We start from the raw sequence: 24,665 nt of genomic DNA on the forward strand, positions 1-24,665 counted from the left end.
TGGATGAGCAAACTGACCACGGCACCGTGGTACAGGAAGCCATTCAAGTGGTGGGAGTGAAAAGAAATGTTTATAGTAGTAGGGGATAGTATAGTATGGGGAATAAATACTGTTCTCTGCAGTTGTGACCGGGAGTTCTGAAGGCTGTGATGCCTGCCCGGTGCCAGGGTTATGGCTATCTCCTCACGGTTGGAGATGAACTTGGAGTGGGAGGGGGTGGATCCAATTGTCATGGTCCACGCAAGAACCAATGACATAGCAGAACCTCATTCTTAGTTCTACCTGAGAGTTTGAGGAGCTAGTTTTGAAATTAAAACGCAGAACCTCACAGGTAATAATCTCTTGATTGTTACCTGGGCCATGTGCAAATGGGCATAGTGACAAGCAGATTAGAAGGTTTTAGGCATGGCTGAAAGAATGGTGTGGGAGGCAGGGGTTTCAGTTTGTGGGGCACTGGCACCAGTACTGAGGAAAGAGGGAGCTGTTCCGATGGGATGAGTTCTACTTAAACCGGGCTGGGACTAGTCAATGTTCCCTTTAAGCAGAATGGAAAAGGGAGTGGGGGCGGTATGGGTAGCCCTGATAACAAAGGATGGGATAAAGGCAGTAGAGAGAAAGGATCTTAGCTGATAAAATCAAGATGTAGAATAATTTTGGGTGGAGCTAAGAAACAACAAGGGGTAGAAATCACTTCGTGGGAGTAGTTTATAGCCCCCCTAACAGTAGTTGTAGTGTCGGGCACAATATAAATCAGGAAATTAAAGGTGCATGTAACAAGGGTAATACAGTAATCATGGTGGAGTTTAATTTTCAAATAGACTGGGCAAACCAAATTTGCAGTAATAGTGCAGAGGACGAGTTCGTGGAACGCATTTAAGATAGTATTCTAAATCGGTATGTCGAGGAACCAACTCGGGAACAGGCTATTTTAGTTCTAGTATTGTGCAATGAGACAGGGTTAATTAATAACCTTGTATTAAAGGAGACTCTAGTAGCAGTGATCATAATATGATACAATTTTATGTTGAGCTTGAGAGTGATTTAGTTAAGACTGAAACTAGGGTCTTAAATCTGAATAAAGCAAACTACATAGGTATGAGATGTGAGTTGGCTAAGGTAGGTTGCAAAACTAGATTAAAAGATATGACCATAGATGAGCAACAGCAAACATTTAAAGAAGTAATTCATAATTCACAACGAATATACATTCCCTTAAGGAATAAAAACCCCACAGGGAAAAATGGTCCAACCATGGCTAACGAGACATTGGATTAGTATAAGATTAAAGGAAGAGGTTTATAATGTTTACCAAAAAGCATAGTAAGCCTGAGGATTGGGAGGATTTTAGAATTAAGCAAAGGAGGACAAATATAACTCTACCATTACCATCAAGCCAGGGGATCAACCCTGGTTCAATAAGGAGTGCAGAAGAGCATGCCAGGAGCAGCACCAGGCGTACCTAAAAATGAGGTGCCAACTTGGGGAAGCTGCAACACAGGACTACATGCACGCTAAAAAGCAGAAACAGCCTGTTATAGACAGGGCTAAGCGATCCCACAGTCAACGGATCAGATCAAAGCTCTGCAGTCCTGCTACATCCAGTCGTGAATGGTGGTGGACCATTAAACAAGTAACGGGAGGAGGAGGCACCATGAATATCCCCATCCTCAATGATGGTGGAGTCCAGCACGTGAGTGCAAAAGACAAGGCTGAAGCGTTTGCAACCATCCTTAGCCAGAGTGCCGAGTGGATGATCCATATCAGCCTCCTCCTGAGGTCCCTACCATCACAGAAGCCAGTCTTCAGCCAATTCGATTCACTCCACCTGATATCAAGAAACGGCTGAGCGCACTGAATACAGCAAAGGCTATGGGCAGGAGTTCCTCGGGGCAGTGTCCTAGGCTCAACCATCTTCAGCTGCTTCATCAATGACATTCTGACATAAGGTCAGAAATGGGGATGTTCGCTGATGACTGCAGAGTGTTCAGTGCCATTCACAACTCCTCAGATAATGAAGCAGTCCATGCCCGCATGCAACAAGACCTGGACAACGTTCAGGCTTGGGCTGATAAGCGGCAGGTAACGTTCACACCACAGAAGTGCCAGGCAATGACTATCTCCAACAAGCGAGAGTCTAACCACCGCCCCTTGACATTCAATGGCTTTACCATCGCCGAATCCTCCACCATCAACATCCTGGGGGTCACCATTGACCAGAAACTTAACTGGACCAGCCACATAAATATTGTGGCAACAAGAGCAGGTCAGAGGCTAGGTATTCTGCAGCGAGTGCCTCACCACCTGACTCCCCAAAGCCTTTCTACCATCTACAAGGCACAAGTCAGGAGTGTGATGGAATACTCTCCATTTGGATGAGTGCAGCTCCAACAACATTCGAAGCTCAACACCATCCAGGACAAAGCAGCTAGCTTGATTGGCACCCCATCTGCCAAGTTAAACATTCACTCCCTCCACCACCAGCGTACCGTGGCTAGTGTGTACCATCTACAAGATGCACTGCAGCAACTCGCCAAGGCTTCTTCGGCAGCACCTCTGAAACCCGCGACCTCTACCACCTAGAAGGACAAGGGCAGCAGGCGCATGGGAACACCACCACCTCCAAGTTCCCTTCCAAGTCACACACCATTCTGATTTAGAAGTATATTACCAATCCTTCATCGTCGCTGGGTCAAAATCCTGGAACTCCCTACTTAACGGCACTGTGGGAGTACCTTCACCACAAGGACCGCAGCAGTTCAAGAAGGCGGCTCACCACCACCTTCTCGAGGGCAATTAGGGATGGGCAATAAATGCTGGCGTTGCCCACATCCCATACATGAATTTAAAAAAATTGATAGAAAATGGAATATGAGGGTAAACTAGCAAGAGGCATAACAACAGATTGTAGGAGTTTCTATAGGTATGTGAAAAGGGAGAGATTAACAAAAGTAAACATGGGTCCCTTACCGGCAGAGACTGGAGCAATTATAATGGGGAATAAGGAAATGGCAGACATTAAACAAATACTTTGCATCTATCTTCACGGAAGAAGATACAAAAAACGATTCCAGAAATAGTGGGGAACATTGGTGAAGTGAGAATGAGAAACTTTAACAAATTATTATTAATAAAGAAATAGTACTGGAGAAATTAATGGGAATAAAAGCCGACAAATCCCCTGGACCTGATGGCCTACATGGTAGGGTTTTTAAAAGAGTTGGCTACAGAGATAGTGGATGCGTTGGTTCTGATCTTCCAGAATTCCCTAGATTCTAGAACGGTTCCTGCGGATTGGAAGGTAGCAAATGTTACCCCGCTATTCAAGAAAGGAAGGAGTGAGAAAACCAAGAATTATAGACTAGTTAGCCTGACATCAATAGTAGGGAAAATGCTTGAATCTGTTATTAGGGACGTGATAACAGGGCCCTTAAAAATTCATAATATGACTGGGCAGAGTCAACACTGATTTACAAAAGGGAAATCGTGTTTGACAAATCTTAGTTTTTTGAGATTGTAACTAGCAGGGGTTAAGGGGGGGAACTAGTGGATGTAGTGTACTTGGATTTTCAAAAAGCATTCGATAAGGTGCCACACAAGAGGTTATTGCACAAAATTGGGGTTGATGTATTAGCCTGGATTGAGGATTGGTTAACAAACAGAAAACAGTAGGAATAAATGGGTCATTTTCTAGTTGGCAAGGATCAGTGCTTGGGCCTCAGCTATTTACAATCTATATCAATGACTTCGCTGAGGTGACCGAGTGTAATGTATCCAAGTTTGCTGACCGTAAAAAAGCTAGGTGGGAAAGTAAGTAGTAAGGAGGCTGCAAAGGGATATCGACAAAGTTAAGTGAGTGGGCAAGAACATGGCAGATGGCATATAATATGGAGAAATGTGAAGTTATCCACATTGATAGGAAAAATAGAAAAGCAGAATATTTTTTAAATGGTGAAAGATTGGGAAATGTTGCTATTCAAAGAGACCTGGGTGTCCTTGTATACGAATCACTGAAAGTTCACATGCAGGTTCAGCAAGTAATTAGAAAAGCAAATGGTATGTTAGCCTTTATTATAAAAGGATTGAAGTATAAGAGTAAAGAAGTCTTACTACAATTATATAGGGCCTTGGTGAGACCATACCAGGAGCAATATTCCCTTTAATTTTTTTTGGGTGCCTGGCCCATTCAAATTCCTGCGCATGTGCATTTTTTTTCTATTTAAAAGCTGGTGCGACGGCAGTGAGGGAGCTCCAGAGGCCGCGCAACTTAAAGGGAACATTGACCAGGAGCACTGTATTCCTTACCTAAGGAAGGATATACTTATCTTATAGGGAGTATACAATGAAGGTTCACCAGACTGATTCCTCGGATTGGGGAAGGCGGGAGGATTGTCTTTTGAGGAGAGTTTCAGGAGACTAAGCCTATATTCCTTAGAATTTAGAAGAATGAGAGGTGATCTCAGTGAAACACATAAAATTCTTAAAGGGCTCGACAGGGTAGATGCTGGGAGGATGTTTCCCCTAGCTGGGGAGTCTAGAACTAGGGGTCACAATCTCAGAATAAGGGGTTGGCCATTTAGGACTGAGATGAGGAGAAATGTCTTCAAAGGATTGTGAATCTTTGGAGTTCTCTACCCCTGAGGGCTGTAGATGTTCAGTCATTGAATATATTTAAGACAGAGATCGATGGATTTTTGGATACTAAGGGAATCGAGGGATACGGGGAATAGTGCGGGAAGGTGACGTTGAGGTAGAAGATCAGCCATCATATTGACTGGGGAACAGGCTCGACGGGCCCAATGGCCTAATCTTGCTCCTATTAAGTTCTTATGACGCCATGTGCTGTGCGCCGCAAAAATTTTCCCACCTCAACCCCTACTCTAGCAACTACTACAATTTTCACTTGCTGGAACTCCAAAACTCTTGTACAAAGCACTGCAACACAAATCCCAAGATGCATTAAGTTCAACTTTTCTCTCTGCTTTATCCTTGCTAGCCTACATTGGCTCCTCATCCCTCAGTGCATTACATTTGAAGTGTTCGTCCTTGACTTCAAATCCTTCCCATGTTCTCACCTCACTTAATCCCTGCAATCTCATCCAGACCTATATCTCTCCTGCCACCCCCTCTTCCCCGCCCCAGCAATTGTGGGGCCATCTGATTCTGGCCTTTTGTGCATCATCTTCCCCCCCCCCCCCCCCCCCAAAGTAATCCCACCATTGGCGACAGATCCTTCAGCCACCTTTGTCCTACTTTTTGGAATTCCTTTCATAAACCTCTCCACCTCCCTTTTCACTTAAAAAAAATAAAAAATAAAAATAAAAAAAATAATAATAATAATAAATAAATAAATATAAATAAATAAATAAATAAAAAAATATGTTCAACCAAGCCTTATGTCGCCCATTTCCTAACTCCTTTTTCTTGCCTAATCTGTGAAGCACAAATGACTGTTAGTTGCATGGTCTGTCTCAGCCAGGTTAACGGGAAATATATTGGACCCATAAGCTTGAATGACATGAGACTGCATTCAATCAGACAGTGGAAATGTGGAGTAATTTAGAAAGGAAAATGGTGTATATATATGTTTGTTAGATTCTTCAAGCTACCTCTTATTTTAACATTTTCTCCCAGGGCCACACACTACTTGTGGCCCAGAGGGCAGCTGGGCTGGTAGGTAAGAAGCTTGCCCAACACTTTTTTGCTGCTGTTGAGCCATCTGCTCAGCACTGCATGACTAATCTAGGGCACTCCCTCCTCTGACCTCTTGGTTTTCCCCCAGCTCCTAGAGGTGGGCAAGACGGTTGGTTTGAGCTTCAATCAGTACACTTAACAGTATTGACCACATTTTGTTTGTGTAATGATACTAGGAATTTAGTACTTTGAGCTCCTTTATTTGTGAGGTTTATTTGTGTGCTCTGCAATACATTCATCATACCTCTAGGGAAGTTTTATCTGCAGCTGCAATAAAACTTCAGTTGAAATATTAATGAGTATTAGAAATGAGCTTCTGTTTTTGGGTACAGGCTATGGATTGAAGTGTGAATCCATGGATAGCTAACTTAGAAAAACTTGTGTTGTCCTTCAGTCACAACCGTTGGACACTTTGGATGCCCAATTGAGACGTGCCCTGAGTCCAGAGACTGTGACGAATGTACCAATTGCTATCACTTCAGTGCAGGTGAGTGTTGAGGTATTATATGACCAACTTTTCAAGTTCTGGTAGTGTGGTTTGAATTCCTGACGTCGTTAGAGGGAGTTTAGCCAAGTTGGAGGTAAATTTGGGGCACAGCAGTGAGAGAATACGGGAAGTATTTAAGTTTTAAGGTAATTGAGCAGTATCAAATTGGCTTCACCTGCTGTTCAATTTCCAAAACTACAAGCCTCTTGGAAAATTTATGGCAATACAGAAATGTCCTCATTAGCTTCCACTCAACTTACTGCACATTGAAGAAATAATTTATAACAGGGTTTTATTTGTCATTGGGTAGACTCATACTGGTCTCTGCTGTCTAATGAATTGGTTGGCAAAGTACTGATGCCATGAAAATCTAAAGCTGTGTGGTGAGAAGTGAGAAATTCCATATTTATATGTGGTGGTTTGTACTAGGATTAGTCTACAGTGGAGTCTGATTAACGCTAGGATAAACTAGGTACACAATGTGATTGCAACTTCGGAACAGGTGCTTAAAGTTTAGTGAACTAAGCACTACATTTGTCATGGTTTGTTGCTTGATTGCTTCTCCTGTTCAGACCACCTTGGTGTTGTCCAACGTCATGTGGATACCATGTGGTACTATTCCTGTGTCTAGTATCATGTAGGGTGTTATGTACCTATTTACTGGAATCAGAACTTGGCTCTTTTATATTCCGCAGAGGTTTTGTTTTGGATTTAGTAATTGCCTTGACTTCCACCCTGAACAAGTGAAGTTACAGTCAAGCTCTGACGTCTCTCTTTTTAGTGTGTGTTTTTAAAAAAAAAAAAAAAAAAAAAAAAAAAATTGGTAAAGCCAATAGACATGATTTTTATGCTACTTCAGTGCTTCTACAGCTATCAACAATTTATTTATGGAATACTGGGTTGAATGATGTAGGATTTAATGTTAAATTGATATCTTGGAGATTTGCTACATTATCTTAGCACCAAATAATTTTTTTTGCCTTTGGGTCGCTTCCATTTGGGGGTTTATTAAGTTGGATAATAGTCCATGACAGGGGAAAATGATATGTTCTGTGGAAGGAACAAGCTGGCTTGACAGAGTGCCCATTTCTCACACTATACATTCATAATCTCGACCTCCTGCTTGCTAAGGTTGTTAACTTCTCCCTAAATTTGAGCACTGTTTCCATCTCTTTTAAAACCATTCAATATCCGTTTCTTGAAAGATGCACTCTCGCCTCCATCATCTCAACTGCCCTATCTGTAAACTTCCCTTTCTCTCAAGTTCTTGAATATGCCATTGGTACTCAACTATAGGCTCAGCTCTTTCATCACTCCCTGTTCAATTCCTTCCTATCCAGTTTTCTATAGCACCAAGACTCCTTTGATGAACGTCAACAATAATATCCTGTCTGACTGTGACCACAGCTAGTTCTTCCTCAACTTTTCTGTTGTCTTCAACACTGTTGATCATTCCATTCTCCACCGCCACCTCCTCTTGTCCACCTCACTGTCTTTGTCACACTACTGTCTGTTCCGGCATGATTACTACCTTTCCTCCAATAGTTTCTCTTTCTGTTCCCACGTGCGTGTTCCACTCGGCTCTACTTCTCCACCAGGACTGTTACTATACAATCCAACACCCTGAACATCTAGCCTTAGATGAGTGAAAATTTCCCAAAATTCAACATAGGCAAATCTGAAAGCATCTTGTTTGACTTTTGCCAGCCTTTATGTGCCTCTGGCTCCAATCTCATCAACTTTTCTGTCTTGTCTATTAGAGCTGAACCCAATGGCATTCAGCTTCAATGTTCTGCTCAATCCGGAATTTTAAACCCTACAACCGGTCCAACAGCAAGATAGCTACCTTCCACCTTCAGAGCATTGCCCACTTGTGTCCCTATCTCATGCCACCACTGCTGATGCCCTTTTTCACATCTTTATTACCTCAAATATTGTTTTCTCAAACACACCTCTACCCTTCACCCAATCCAGAATTCTATGCCCAAGTACTTATGTGCACATTTATAACTGTCGTCTGCACCAAGCTCCACTGGCTCCATGGAGCAAAACTAAAGCTTACTTGAACAACACAAAAAAACTATGGTACAAATGGGATGCAAACTTTAGCCAAAGAGGAAGCCTGGTAATGTGCACACTCATGACTCCAATGTGTTTTGCCCTGTATGTTATGTCCATTTGTTATAACTCTCTCCAAGCAGTACAAAATTAAGTCTTTTGCAAATTACTACAGCTGATATGGATATGTCTGCAGAATAGGTAAATTTGTACAAATCAAACATGCTAATTTTAGGCTGTTAAGTCTTCATTAAACTTTTTCTGTTATCACAGGGTGCGGTTCCAGTGAATGGATCGATGGTGCCTCTTGGACAGAGCTTTACAACAACCAGCCTGCCTGGTGAAGGTGAAGAATTTACTGAAATGAGCTACATTCCACAGCACTCCTTGCAGGGAAAATGAGTCTTGTGTAATGTTATAATGGATTACTGCCACTCATCAAAATATTTATCGTTCAGCTGAATATAATCAAAGGATTTTTGAGTAGTGAAAGTGATCATGAGTTTACCACAGTTGTTGAGTGTGAAATGTGCGTAATGGATGAGTAGAGTAGATAAGTTAGTGGTCTTTTGTACCAAGTGAAAAGAGGTTTAGGTCATTTTTTTTCATGAAACTTAAGATTCAGACATGAATTCTGGCAAAAAATGTAGATTAACTGGCAAAGTAGAGTTTTATTTAAATATTGATGCACGACTGCAACTGGTCCAAGCTCCATCCTGGTCAACTGGGGCTAATGAAGGCAATTGTTAATTTATCCATCATTGTAACTTGAACAACTTGGGAAAAGAAATCAAATACTTTTTTCAATTAGTTATGGAGTACTGGGTGGTGTTGTGGACTTCAGAAAGTGCATTAAGCTCCGAGAAAGTGTCATTCCTTTATTGTACTTGGAGTTCATTTTTCAAAAAAATACTTGAAATTTGAAGCAAACTGCCTCCAATTATTTCTCCTGATTATCACTACATCTAGTCTTGACTGTCAGAACTGTCTGTTATGCTGACAGTTCAAAAATGTAAACATTTTCATTGATAATCGCTGTCAGACACAGACATTCACAAGGTGTCTTTCCTCATTTAATTTGTTAAAATAAACAAACCAGTCCAATTTTGAAAGCTCAAAGTAAGCAATCATATTTTGAATGTACTCAACCACATGATCTGAATCTACTTTTGAGATGATGTATTTCACAAATGTATTTTTCACTCTTTTTCCTCCCCTTTTCCCACTCCAGGCCATGTCTCACAGCTAGGTGACAGTTTGACTGCCTCAGAAGACAGATCTGGCTATCCTGTGGTAGCGTCACGGTCTCACGAGGAAGGTGTTACAGCGTCAAACACAGCTACAATTGCTAGTATTGGAAGTGGAGTTGTTAAAATGGGACGTTTTCAGGTAAGAATTCAATGTTGCAAACCAGAGGAGATGAAAACATTCTGGTTTTTTACCATGCATTGCTTTTATTTGGTCATAATCTGCTATCAATTTGACTATCGATCTCTGACTTGCTGCTTCAAGATTGCTGTATTTTTTTTCCACCAACCCTCTCCCAACTCATTGATTTGGACTTCTTTCTCAGATAATGTTGAACAGCTAGTGCCATTATCACAGAATCACAGAAACCCCACAGTGCAGATAGAGGCCATTTCAGCCCATCGAGCCTGCACCGACACATATCCCACCCAATCCCCGTAACCCCTACACATCTCCCACCCTATCTCTGTAACCCCACGTATTTAATCCCTCTAACACTAAGGGTCAATTTATTATGAAGAACCCTACAAACGTATGCCAAATATTTAAACACCCCCTTTGTTTTATTTCTGTCTTTCACTTCCATTGAGGGAGTAAATGACACCAGTGTTTTCTTTAAATAGTTGGGAAAGCAAAACAAAGAGGAATGTGACTGATGGTGTTAAGCTCAATAACCCCTTCAGCAGCCAATCATACATATTTTAAATTTGCATGCACTTCCCATCAATTTTTTTCCATTGTAAATGACTGTGTTCATGTTTATAATGTAAACTTTTCATGATTTAATTACACCCACCCCCAGTGGAGACGCTGTACTGTCACACTGCTGGGAGGGTGTAATTACAACGTGATAAGTGGATGTAGGAATTTATAATGGAAATATAAAAATAAGGAATGTGTGACTTCAAAATGGGGACTTAATTACATTACACACACTGATCCAATTATGCCCTGCCCTCCTTACCTGATGACAGTTGGTCTTGACTCCCCGTGCAACACCACGGACGATCAACTGGAAATATGTAGATTTTTAGACTGATTTTACATTTAATTCTTTCACGGTCCATTTAAGAGATTTTATACGAATGAAAAAGAAAATGTCATGTGGGTGTAACTGTAAGGCATGGCATTCCTTGGTGTAGGATGGTCAAAATGTTGTTTTGTTTCAGAGTGCCTTTTGTTCCATTATTGATCAGATCGATTACATCCTACAGTTTCAAATTTTCTCATGTTTGTTATTTTCATAAAATGGAGAATTTAATCAAAACTACCTCCAGTTAGTTAAATTTGTTAAAATAACTCCTACTTCTGTCTTGCTGGCCTCATGTTATGTCAGTCAGATCTTCCTACATACAGCATACTTTTCAGTGTCTGCTATCCTACATTTAACAGTTCTGTGTTTAGGAATAATTTTAAATACTCACCCAACAACAGAGTATGCATTTGACTGCTTGTGTCTTACACAGAAACATAGAAGACAGGAGTAGGCCATTCAGCCCCTCGAGCCTGCTCCGCCATTCAATGCGATCATGGCTAATCATCCAAATTCAGTACCATGTCCCAGCTTTCTCCCCATATCCCTTGATCCCCTTAGCCTTAAGAAATATATCTAACTCCTTCTTGAATATATTTAATGAATTGGCATCAACTGTCTTCTGTGGTAGAGAATTCCACAGGTTCACCACACTCTGGGTGAAGAAATTCCTCCTCATCTCTGTCCTAAATGGCTTACCCCTTATCCTTAGACTGTGACCCCTGGTTCTGGACTCCCCCGCCATCGGGAACAACCTTCCTGCATCTAGTCTGTCTAGTCCTTAGAATTTTATAAGTTTCAATGAGATCCCCTCTCATTCTTCTAAACTCTAGCGAATATAAGCTCATTCGACCCAATCTCTCCTCATACGTCATTCCTGCCATCCCAGGTATCAGCCTGGTGAATCTTCGCGGCACTCCCTCCATGGCAAGAACATCCTTCCTCAGATAAGGCGACCAAGACTGCACACAATACTCAAGGTGTGTTCTCACCAAGGCCCTGTACAACTGCAGCAAGACATCCTTGCTCCTGTACTCGAATCCTCTCGCTATGAAGGCCAGCATACCATTTGCCTCCTTAACCGCCTGCTGCACCTGCATGCTTACCTTCAGTGACTGGCGCACAAGGACACCCAGGTCTCGTTGCACTTCCCCTTTTCCCAATCTATTGCCGTTCAGATAATCTGCCTTCCTGTTTTTGCCACCAAAGTGGATAACCTCACATTTATCCACATTATACTGCACCTGCCCAATCGCCCAACCTGTCCAAATCGTACTGGAGTTTCTCTGCATCCTCCTCACAAAACACACGCCCACCCAGCTTTGTGTCGTCTGCAAACTTGGAGATATTACATCTAGTTCCCTCGTCTAGATCATTAATATATATTGTGAATAACTGGGGTCCTAGCACCGATCCCTGTGGTACCCCACTAGTCACTGCCTTCCACTCGGAAAAAGACCCGTTTATTCCAACCCTTTGCTTCCTGTCTGCCAACCAGTTTTCTATCCAAGTCAGTAATTACCCCCAATCCCATGAGCTTTAACTTTGCACGCTAGCCTCTTATGCGGGACCTTATCGAAAGCCTTCTGAAAGTCCAAATACACCACATCCACTGGTTATACATAAGAAAATAAGAAATACGAGCAGGAGTAGGCCAATCGGCCCCTCGAGCCTGCTCCGCCATTCAATAAGATCATGGCTGATCTGATCCTAACCGCCAATCTACTATCACAGAACCATCTCCTGAATCGAACAGAATTAGACACACGAAATAGGAGCAGGATCAGGCTACACGGCCCCTGGGCCCGCTCCGCTACCCACAGGGCCATGTCCGATCCGAACCTAGACTCATGTCCAAATTCCTGCCCGCTCCCCGTAACCCTTAATTCCCTTTACTTCTAGGAAACTGTCTATTTCTGTTTTAAATTTATGTAATGATGTAGCTTCTACAGCTTTTTGGGGCAGCATATTCCATGGACCTACCACCCTGAGTGAAGTAGTTCCTCCTCATCTCAGTTTTGAAAGAGCAGCCCCTTATTTTAAGACTATGCCCCCTAGTTCTAGTTTCACCCATCATCGGGAACATCCTCCCCGCATCCACCCGATCCAACCCCTTCACAATCTTATATGTTTCAATAAGATCGCCTCTCATTCTTCTGAACTCCAATGAGTAGAGTCCCAATCTACTCAACCTCTCCTCATATGTCCATCCCCTCATCCCCGGGATTAACCGAGTGAACCTTCTTTGTACTGACTTGAGAGCAAGTATGTCTTTTCTTAAGTATGGACACCAAAACTGTATGCAGTATTCCAGGTGCGGTCTCACCAATACCGTGTACAACTGAAGCAATACCTCCCTATTTTTATATTCTATCCCCCTAGCAATGAAAGCCAACATTCCATTGGCCTTCTTAATCACTTGCTGCACCTGCATACTAACCTTTTGAGTTTCGTGCACCAGGACCCCCAGATCCCTTTGTACTTCAGTACTTTCCAGTTTCTTGCCATTAAGATAATAACTTGCTCTACGATTTTTCCTGCCAAAGTGCATAACCTCACACTTTCCAGTATTGTATTCCATCTGCCAAATCTCTGCCCACTTACTTAGCCTGTCTATGTCCCCTTGCAGGTTTTTTATGTCCTCCTCACTCACTACTTTCCCTCCCATCTTAGTATCATCTGCAAACTTTGATATGTTACACTCGGTCCCCTCCTCCAAATCGTTAATATAGATTGTAAAGAGTTGGGGACCTAGCACTGACCCCTGCGGAACACCACTAGTTACTGATTGCCAGTCTGAGAATGAACCATTTATCCCAACTCTCTGCCTTTTGTTAGATAGCCAATCCTCTATCCATGCCAGAATATTACCCCCAATCCTGCGATTTTTTTTATCTTAAGCAATAATCTTTTGTGTGGCACCTTGTCAAATGCCTTTTGGAAGTCTAAATACACTACGTCCACTGGTTCCCCTTTATCCACCCTATATGTTACTTCCTCAAAGAACTCCAGCAAATTTGTCAAACATGACTTTGTCCTATTAAATTATGATTATCCAAATGTCCTGTTACTGTCTCCTTAATAATGGACTCCAACATTTTATCTACCACAGATGTTAGGCTAACCTGTCTATAGTTTCCAGCCTTCTGTCTACTGCCCTTTTTAAATAAGGGTGTTACATTAGCAGTTTTCCAGTCTGCCGGGACCTTTGCCGAGTCCAGGGAGTTTTGGAAAATTATTACCAATGCATCCACAATCCCTACCGCCACTTCCCTCAAGACCCTAGGATGTAAGCCATCAGGTCCAGGTGATTTATCCGCCTTGAGTCCTTAGTGATTTTGATCGTGTTTAGCTCCTCCCCCCCCCCCCCCCCCCTAAAGCCCCCTGTTTGTCCAGTGTTGGGATATTCTTAGTGTCCTCTACTGTAAAGACTGATACAAAATATTCATTCAGTGTTTTTGCCATCTCCATATTTCCCACCATTAATTTCCCGGTCTCATCCTCTAAAGGACCAACATTTACTTTAGCCACCCTTTTTCTTTTTATATAACTATAAAAACTCTTACTATCTGTTTTTATACTTTTTGCTAATTTACTTTCATAATCTATCTTCCCTTTCTTAATCAATCTTTTTGTTATTTTTTGCTGTCTTTTAAAGTTTTCCCAATCCCCTATCCTCCCACTAGATTTGGCTACCTTATATGCCCTTGTTTTTAGTCGAATACTATCCTTAATTTCTTTACTTAGCCACGGATGGCTGTCTTTTCTTTTACACCCTTTTCTTCTCAGTGGAATATATTTTTTTGGAAGTTGTAAAATAACTTCTTAAATGTACACCACTGATCATGTATCGTCTTACCCTTTAATCTATTTTCCCAATCCACTCTACTCAATTCCACTCTCATACCTTCATAGTCTCTTTTATTCAAGCTTAGCACACTTGTTTGAGATCCAACCTTCTCACCCTCTAATTGAACATGGAATTCAACCATGTTATGGTCACTCATTCCAAGGGGATCCTTTACTAGGACATTTTTAATTAATCCTGTCTCGTTACACAGGACCAGATCTAAGGTTGCTTGCCCCCTGGTCGGTTCAGTTACATACTGCTCAAGAAACCCATCCCTAATACACTCAATGAACTCATCCTCAAGGCAGCCCTGCCCAATTTGATTTGTCCAATTAATATGATAGTTAAAATTCCCCATAATTATAGATGTTCCCTTATTACAAGCCTCAACTATTTCCTGATTGATACTCCGTCCAACAGAGTTGCAACTGTTTGGAGGCCTATAGACTACGCCCACTAGTGTTTTTTTCCCCTTATTATTCCTTACCTCCACCCAAACTGTTTCATTATCCTGATCTTTTGACCCAATATCATTTCTCTGTATTAGTGATTCCTTCCTTTATTAACATAGCCACCCCACCTCCCCTTCCTTCCTGCCTGTCCTTCCTGATCGTTAAATAACCTGGCATGTTTAATTCCCAGGCATTGCCACCCTGCAGCCATGTTTCTGTAATGGCCACAAGATCATACCCATATGTAGTTATTTGTGCCATTAACTCGTCTATTTTGTTACGAATGCTACGTGCATTCAGATAGAGAACTTTCAAAGATGTTTTGTGACACTTAGTTCCTGCTTTTGCCCTTTTTATTACTTTACCTTTTACTCCATACCTTCTGCCACTTCCTGACACGCTCTGGTTTTTAATTTCCCCACTGCTACCTAAGTCTATGACTTTCTCTGTTGTCATTTTTATTATTTGCTCTCTAGGAATCTCTCCCCACCACCCCCCCCCCCCCCACTAGTTAGTTTAAAGCCCTCTCTACAGTCCTAGTTATATGATCCGCCAGGACTCTAGTCCCAGCACTGGCCAAGTGAAGCCCGTCCCAACGGAACAGCTCCCTCCTGCCCCAGTACTGGTGCCAGTGTCCCAGGAAGCAAAACCCATTTCTCCCACACCAGTCTTTGAGCCACGCATTTAACTCTCTAATTTTATTTATCCTAGCCAAATTTGCTCGTGGCTCAGGTAATAATCCAGAGATTATTTCCCTTGAGGTTCTGTTTTTTAATTTGACCCCTAGCTGCTTATACTCCTTTAACAGAACCGGCTTCCTAGTCCTATCTACGTCGTTTGTACCAACATGGACCACGACAACTGGATCCACCCCCTCCCACTGCAAGTTTCTTTCCAGCCCAGGGGCGATGTCCTTAACCCTGGCACCGGGCAGGCAACACAGCCTTCGGGACTCTCGCTCTCGGCTGCAGAGAACTCTATCTATCCCCCTAATAATACTATCCCCTACCACTACAACATTTCTATTTACTCCCCCCTCTTCAATGGCCCCCCCCCCCCCGTTCCACGGTGATGTGGCCAGGTTGCTCATCCTCCCTGCAGTCCCTGCTCCTGTCCACACAGGGAGTAAGAACCTCGAACCTGTTGGACAAGAACAAGGGCTGCGGCTCCTCCAGCTCTACCTCCTGGATCCCCGTACCTGCCTCACTCGTAGTCACACCGTCCTGTCCCTGACCATGGGCTACATCTGAATTAATTAACTTCATAGGTGTGACCACCTCCTGAAACAGAGTCCAGGTACTTCTCCCCCTCCCTGATGTGTCGCAGTGTCTGAAGCTCAGACTCCAGCTCATCAACACGGAGCTGGAGTTCCTGTAGCAACAGACACTTGTCACAGACGTAATCACCGTGAGCCTCAATGGGGTTCACCGGCTCCCACGTCTCGCAACAGTAACACATCACCTGCTCCATTCTATGTAATTAATTAAATTTTTTATTGTTAGTTATGGACACCCTCTGCCTGATTTTAGATGCTAGTATCCCCTTTAATTAATTGGATTTAAATTAAATCAATCCCTCTAGTTACACCAGTTAAATGGTTTACCAACAGTCACTGCACCAGAAAGGCCTTTATTAACTACAACCCACAGAGTTAAAGTTTGAAAAGAGCACCTAACACCCCACTTACCCTAACTCACACTTACCCAAACTCAGAGCACTCTTACCTTATTTATTCTACCAGTTACATCCTCTCAAAATTCCAGTTGATTAGTCAAGCTTGATTTACCTTTTGTAAATCCATGTTTAGCTACCCTCCAATCCATGGGAACTGTTCCAGAGTCTAGAATTTTGAAAGATGACCAGCAATGCATCTACTATTTCTAGGGCCACTTCCTTAAGTACCCTAGGATGTAGATTATCAGGCCCTGCGGATTTATCGGCCTTCAATCCCGTCAATTCCCCTACAAATACTGATTTCATTCAGTTCCTCCCTCTCATTAGACCCTATGTTCCCTGACATCTCTGGGAGTTTATTTGTGTCTTCCTTTCTGAAGACAGAACCAAAGTATGTATTTAATTGGCCTGCCATTTCTTTATTCCCCATTATAAATTCCCCTGATTCTGACTGCAAGGGAGCTACGCTTAACTTTACCAATCTTTTTTTCTCTTCACATATCTATAGAAGCTTTTACAGTCAGTTTTTATGTTCCCTGAAAGCTTACTCTCATACTCTCTTTTCCCCCTCTTAATTAATCCCTTTGTCCTCCTTTGCTGAATCCTAAACTGCTCCTAATCCTGAAGTTTGCTGCTTTTTCTGGCCAATTTATATGTCTTCTCCTTGGATCTTATGCTATCCCTAATTTCCCTTGTTAGCCAATGTTGAGTCACCTTTTTTGTTTTATTTTTATGCCAAACAGGGATGAACAAATTCTGTAGTTCATCCATGCGATCTTTAAACATTTGCCATTGCCTATTCACCGTCAACCCTTTAAAGTAACATTCCCCAATCCATCCTAGCCAACTCGCGCCTCATGCCATCGTAGTTTCCTTTATTTAAATTCAGTATCCAAGTCTCAGAATTCTTCATTAAGATGGAGAGTGAAGTAGTTGATACAATCATATTATGATCGCTCCTCCCCAAGGGGCCCTCACACAACAAGATTGCTAATTAATCCTTTCTCGTTAATAATACCCAGTCTAAGATGGCCTGATCTCTAGTTGGTTCCTTGACATATTGGTCCAGGAAACCATCCTGTATACACTCTCTAGGAATTCCTCTTCCACAGTATTGTTACTAATTTGGTTAGCCCAATCTATATGTAGATTATAGTCACCCATGATAACTGCTGTGCCCTTCTTGCTCGCATCTCTAATTTCCTGTTTAATGCCATCCCCAACCTCAGCATTACTGTTTGGGGGTCTGTATACAACTCCCACTAACGTTTTCTGCCCCTTGGTATTTCTCAGCTCTACCCATACAGATTCCACATCATCAGAGCTAATATCCTTCCTTACTATTCTGTTAATCTTCTCTTTAACCAGCAATGCTACCCCACCGCCTTTTCCTTTTTGCCTGTCCTTCCTGAATATTGAATACCCCTGGATGTTGAATTCCCAGCCTTGGTCACCCTGGAGCCATGTCTCCGTAATCCCAATTATATCATATCTGTTTACATGTATTTGCGCAACTAATTCATCCACCTTATTACGAATGCTCCTCGCATTAAGTCACCAAAGCCTTCAGGCTTGTCTTTAACACTCTTAGACCTTTTAGAATTATTGTTTGCTGCGGCCATGTTTGATTTACACCCTTGATTTCTCTGACTTCCACTTTTGCTTTTCTCTTTTCTGTCTTTTGCTTCTATCCTTGCTTCCTTTTCCTCTATCTCCCTGCACAGGTTCCCAACCCCCTGCCATTTTAGTTTAAACCCTCCCTAACAGCACCAGCAAACACTCCCCCTAGGACATCGGTCCTGGTCCTGCCCAGGTGCAAACCGTCCAGTTTGTACTAGTCCCACCTCCCCCAGAGCCGGTTCCAATGTCCCAGGAATTTGAATCCCTCCCTCTTGCACCATCATTCTAGCCACATATTCATCTGAAATATCCTTCTATTTCTACTCTGATTAGCACGTGGCACTGGTAGCAATCCTGAGATTACTACCTTTTGAGGTCCTATTTTTTAATTTATCTCCTAACTCCCTATATTCAGCTTTAAGGACCTCATCCCGTTTTTTTACCTCTATGCACCACAACAACTGGCTGTTCACCCTACCCCTCCAGAATGCCCTGCAGCTGCTCCGAGACATCCTTGACCCTTGCACCAGGGAGGCGACATACCATCCTGGAGTCTCGTTTGCAGCCGCAGAAATGCCTATCTATTCCCCTTACAATAGAATCCCCTATCACTATAGCTCTCCTGCTCTTTTTCCTCCCGTCCCGTGCAGCAGAACCACCCATGGTGCCAGGAAGTTGGTTGCTGCTGCCTTCCCCCCCCCCCCCCCCATAAGCCATCCTCCCCAACAATATCCAAAGCGGTATATCTGTTTGAGAGGGGGATGGCCACAGGGGACCCCTGCACTACCTGCCTGCGCCTACTACTCTGCCTGGCGGTCACCCATTCCCTTCCTGCTTGTGCAACCTTTACCTACGGTGTGACCAACTGATTAAACGTGATATCCACGACGTCCTCAGCATCACGAATGCTCCAGTATGTATCCATTCGTAGCTCCAGCGCCACAATGCGGCCTGCCAGTAGCTGCAGCTGGATAAATTTCCTGCACACATGGTCGTCACGGACACAGGAAGTGTTCCTGATTTCCCACATAGTGTCGGAGGAGCATGCCATGGGGCTGAGCTTTGCTGCCATGACTTACCCTTTTATTAATTTAAATTAAATCAATACCACCAATTATACTACAATTAAATGATATCCTCAAGGGCCCTTGTTTCCTAGCACTCCCCGCTACACAACAGAGACCTTAGAAACTATAACCACAAAATTAAGACCACCTAAACTTTATAAACTATGAACCTTAACTGTCAAACTATGGGTGAGTACTTATACTACTCTAATCACCTGCTTCCTCCTGCCCGCGTCACGTATTGAATCGTGACGTGGCTCTGGAACGCCGCCGCCAGTCTGCGAGATTGGTAAGCCTCTTTTTAAAAAAAAAAAAAAAAAAAATTAAAAAAGTTAAAATGCCCGCAAAAGTGAGTTTAAATACTCACTGAACCTGCGCTCTCACCGCTCCCGACACTGGCCTGTGATCACCCTGTGCAGTTCTTTCACTCATGAGTGATGTTCCCTCTAATTTTTTTTGGCCCACACAGCCCCTTTAACTGGCTGCATGGGCCATTCAAAGTTCCGCGCATTCGTGGTTTTTTCTATTTAAAAGCAGGCTCACTGGCTGCGCGGGACCTGCAGAGCGGTGCGCGGCTGTGTAGCTTAGAGGGAACATTAACATAGAAACATAGAAGATAGGAGCAGGAGTAGGCCATTCGGCCCCTCGAGCCTGCTCCGCCATTCGATGAGATCATGGCTGATCATCCAAACTCAGTACCCCGTACCTGCCTTCTCCCCATATCCCTTGATACCTTTAGCTCTAAGAAATATATCTAACTCCTTCTTGAATATATTTAAAGACTTGGCCTCAACCGCCTTCTGTGGTAGAGAATTCCACAGGTTCACCACTCTCTGGGTGAAGAAATTCTTCCTCATCTCTGTCCTAAATGGCTTACCCCTTATCCTTAGGCTATGACCCCTGGTTCTGGACTCTCCGACCATCGGGAACATTCTACCTGCGTCTAGTTTGTCCCGACCTGTCAGAATTTTATAAGTTTCGATGAGATCCCCTCTCATTCTTCTAAACTCCAGTGAGTATAAGCCCAATCGACCCAATCTCTCCTCATATGTCATTCCTGCCCTCCCAGGGATCAGCCTTGTGAATCTTCGCTGAACTCCTTCCATGGCAAGAACATCCTTCCTCCGATAAGGCGACCAGAACTGCACACAGTACTCCAGGTGTGGTCTCACCAAGGCCCTGTACAACTGCAGCAGGACATCCTTGCTCCTGTACTCAAACCCTTTCGCCAGGAAGGCCAACATACCATTTGCCGCCTTCACCGCCTGCTGCACCTGCATGCTTACCTTCAGTGACTGGTGCACAAGGACACCCAGGTCTCGTTGCACTTCCCCTTCTCCCAATCTATTGCCATTCAGATAATAGTCTGCCTTCCTGTTTTTGACACCAAAGTGGATAACCTCGCATTTATCCACGTTATATTGCATCTGCCACGCTTCTGCCCAATCACTCAACCTGTCCAAATCATCCTGGAGTTTCTCGGTATCCTCCTCGCAGCACACATGCCCACCCAGCTTTGTGTCGTCTGCAAACTTGGAGATACTACATCTAGTTCCCTTATCTAGATCATTAATGTATATTGTGAATAGCTGGGGTCCAAGGACCGATCCCTGCGGTACCCCACTAGTCACTGCCTGCCACTCGGAAAATGACCCGTTAATTCCTACTCTCTGCTTTCTGTCCGCCAACCAGTTCTCTATCCAAGTCAATACCTTGCCCCCAATCCCATGTGCCTTAACTTTACACGCTAATCTCTTATGCGGGACCTTATCGAAAGCCTTTTGAAAGTCCAAATACACCACATCTACTGGTTCTCCCTTATCTATTTTCCCAGTTACATCCTCAAACATTGCTCATGAGCCAAACCTTAATGAATTTAGGATGACCCTCCGGTCGCCTGTCATTTTAATTCACCGCCCCATTCCCACTCAGACCTCACTGTACTCAGGCTCTTGCATTATTCCACGGAAGCTCAGCATAAACTCGAGGAACAGCACCTCATCTTCTGATTAGGCACTTTACAGCCTTCCGGACTCGATATCAAGTTCAACAATTTCAGATCATAACTTCGGCCCCTATTACATTTTTACTTATTTTTATCCACACCTTTGTTTTGGCCCTTCCCCTCCCCCCTTTTTTGTCTCCCATTCTGCCAGCACATTTCACACCTAATCTAAAGCTGTCTTTTGTCTCCACTAGTCCTATCACCATCTCGTCTCGTTTTGAATACCTCTTAATGTTTTGTCTTCACTTCTCTTTTGTTCTCCCCCAGCCCCCATACTGGCCTTTTAATCTATTTCATTTCCTGTGCTTCTTTATTCTTGACAAAGGGTTGTGACCTGAAACATTGACTCTATTTTCTCTCCACAGATGTTGCCTGGTCTGCTGAGTTTTTCCAGCATTTTTTGTTGTTATTTCTTAATGAATTTTTGTTTGGCGAACCACTAAGTAACTTCTTTCCTTGTAGGTTTCTGTTGCAACAGATGATGTCTTGTATCAAGAAACATATGATAAACAGGAAGAGAGTAAGCAGAAACATATTTCAGATGAGTCTTCCTTTTCTGGAAGCAGCCCTGAAAGTACGGTGGTAAAACCTTCTGAATGTGTCAGTCGTGAAGATGTGGTGGATAGTGCATCAGTAACTCAAAGCAAAAACAGTAAATCTCCACCATACCAAGAGCAGGAGTCAGCCCAGCAGGCAAAAATAGGACGATTCCAGGTCACAACAAGACGAGACACTGTTGGCCGTTTTTCAGTGGCAAGGACACAAGATGAGGTTACTTATGAAGCTGGCAAGGGAAACTATCCCTGTGTTCCTGTGAGTACTGCTCCATTAACAGTACTCTCATCTGGGCCAATGGATCACATTAGGGCTTCAGATCAAATTTTACCACCAAAAGATTCAATTGAGTCAGAACAATATCTGCACACGAATGGACCAGTTTTGTCGGAGGCCGGACAACAACCCTATTCAAAGGAACTGGATCAAACACAGGTTGATAGTGCAGGGAGTCCAGGCTCTCCTCAGTCACCAGAATCCAAGGGTACCATCATTGTACAGAACCTTACCAACTCATTTAATTCCTCCTACATGAGCAGTGATAATGATTCAGAAATTGAAGATGAAGATATGAGGAAAGAGCTGCACAGATTGAGGGACAAGTAAGTGTTGTTACTTTTCTCTCGATCTAGTTATAAAATTTGTCTGACATGTTCAATGTACACTGATGTAAGTAAGCCTGTTTCCAGCAGTTAAGTGAAATTTAGCAAGTGTTAAAACATGTAATATTAACACTGATCTGTGAATAGTCACCTGTCTGAGAGCAGGGAATGCTTTCCAGCCTTGAGATTCACAGGCTTGTATCTTATTCCATGTATAGAAAAGTGCAACAAATCCATTTTTTAATTTTTGTTGTTTTACCTTCAAAGGAGGAACTTTCTACTTTTTTTTCCTTTCCTGAACAAATATGCTGGAATACAGTTCCAACTGCAATAAATGACCAATTTTCATTGATTTGCCATGGGAGAGCGCATCATTGTCAAGCCCAATCCTGTCCCCTGATTCACAAAGATGTAGTTATGACCAGCAATGCAGATTGATAATCCAGAATGAATTTTTCTCTCCCTAGTTTAGGGGCAATGCAGTCAATTGCATTGTCCTTACTGCTGCTCCAGCTAAGATTAGCAAAACAGTGCACACAGATTTAACCTGGTCTGTACAGCTCAGTACCACAGCCAATAAAACATCACAGGTCATTCTCGTGGTTTTTACTGCAGGAATCTGATGTTTGTTTATCATTGATCCTGCTGAATGGTCCACTTGGTTCTGTAGTCATAATTTTGTGCAGCCATCTCAGCAGTAGTTTGGTGGCATTGAGAATGTGTGACCATATGTTTTATCCTTAAGCTGCCAATGAATCTATGCAAATATATTGAGGTAATTTAATGTTAAAACATTCCTCACTCCCTTGTAAATGTATGATCTGGTATGGTGCTAAGCTGTATGGACTAAGTTAGTCTCTGACGTGCACTGAATTTAGCTGATCATGGCTGGAACAGCAGTTGGCTACAGTGCACCTGGGTTAGGGAAGAAAGAAATCATTCTGGGTTGTCACTCCTGATTTTCATGTCATAAGTGTGTCTTTGTGAATATGAGGTATGGGCAGGACTATGATCCTTCCTTTCCCCCAACATCTGAAGAATGTCCACATTTTGCTGCTGGAACATGTAAGGCCATACATTAGGATGACTGAGAGAAGGGCAAAACTGAGAGAAATAAAATTCAGTCCATCTGCACCTGCTAAGTATTACTTGGATTTAAAAATGTACTTTTTTGTGTTTCTCTGGAGTTAAATACTCTTCACAAAGATTTTTGCTGCAGCAGCTTGGCTAATTATAATTAACAAATTGCAATAATGTAGTGGAACATAGGAGCAGGAGCTCCTTGAACCTACTCCGTCATTCAGTCAGCTCAATACTAATCTGTACCTTAACTCCAATCCGTACCTCAACTCCATTTATCCAAAAAAGGAGGGGGTGGGTGGGAAGAAAGAGTTCCAGATCTCCACTACCCTTTGTGTGGGGAAAAAATGCTTCCTAATTTCACTCCTAACTGGCCTAGCTGTAATTTTAAGATTATTCCCCTTATTCTGCATTTACCTCACCAGAGGAAATAGTTTCTCTCTATCCCATTTTAAAACAGGCGGTTGCTTATTAGGTGCCCTAATTAGGTGTTTGGGTTGTTTGTGATGGAGTTAAGATTTGTGTGGGTTTTTTCTCTCCTGTCTGAATTTTACTGAGATGCTCTACCTGGTAATAGCTTGTTTCTGATTAATGGAACCTGCTCCCTGCTCCTCCAGTTTCCTGATGACCTCTGCTAGGGTGAGGTTGGAGCTACAGATCTCTGGGTGCTTGGTCAGGTCTTAGAGTCCGTCAGTAAGGAGGCTTGTTCAGGTAGCGGTTCAAGAAGTTGCGGATGCTGTTGAACGACAGCAACATTCTTGTAGCGCTACCACGTTATACTTGCCATCGTGTATAACGGGCAAACGTGTTCACACGAACATGCCCGCTATAAGTGATGGGGACTGTATATACCCTATTGAAATTCTTTAACATTTTAGTCAAAATACCATAAAATATGAAGCATGTAAAACCAACACATACGGTTTACAAAATAGTACAGTATCCCAAACTTATCTGTTTCAGACATTTGAAAGAAATTCAGGAGTTGCAATCACGGCAGAAGCAGGAAATCGAGGAACTCTATATAAAATTGGGTAAGGCACCACCTGCTGTAATAATTCCACCTGCGGCACCCCTGTCTGGACGTCGCAGAAGACCCACCAAAGGAAAAAGCAGCAAATCCAGTCGGAGCAGTTCCCAAGGACAAAAGAGTCCTTTACTTTCTGGTAGGTGATGACTAGCATCCATTGTGATAGTTTTTTGTACTGTGATGTTTTCTGTTGATGTCATGTAGCTGCGCTCT

The 24,665-nt window shown here is 42.9% G+C and overlaps 1 protein-coding gene across 10 annotated transcripts in view; it reads left to right on the forward strand.

Annotated features, from left to right (window-relative positions):
* The window catches only part of wnk1b (WNK lysine deficient protein kinase 1b), a 217,388-nt gene that overhangs the window by 174,562 nt on the left and 18,161 nt on the right, over positions 1-24,665 (forward strand). For 8 of the 10 annotated variants that reach the window (XM_086008883.1, XM_086008884.1, XM_086008880.1 and 5 more), the window contains 5 exons: positions 6,086-6,178; positions 8,510-8,582; positions 9,468-9,625; positions 21,648-22,342; positions 24,386-24,588. In XM_086008883.1, coding sequence (XP_085865009.1) covers positions 6,086-6,178; positions 8,510-8,582; positions 9,468-9,625; positions 21,648-22,342; positions 24,386-24,588 — 1,222 coding nt within the window. The remainder of the gene's footprint in view (positions 1-6,085; positions 6,179-8,509; positions 8,583-9,467; positions 9,626-21,647; positions 22,343-24,385; positions 24,589-24,665) is intronic. The other 2 variants (XM_086008879.1, XM_086008882.1) reach the window with 1 other exon arrangement.

The sequence above is a fragment of the Somniosus microcephalus genome, chromosome 16 (genome assembly GCF_052327205.1).
Source record: "Somniosus microcephalus isolate GS21.2 chromosome 16, FLI_Smic_1.0, whole genome shotgun sequence".
Classification (NCBI taxonomy): domain Eukaryota; kingdom Metazoa; phylum Chordata; class Chondrichthyes; order Squaliformes; family Somniosidae; genus Somniosus; species Somniosus microcephalus.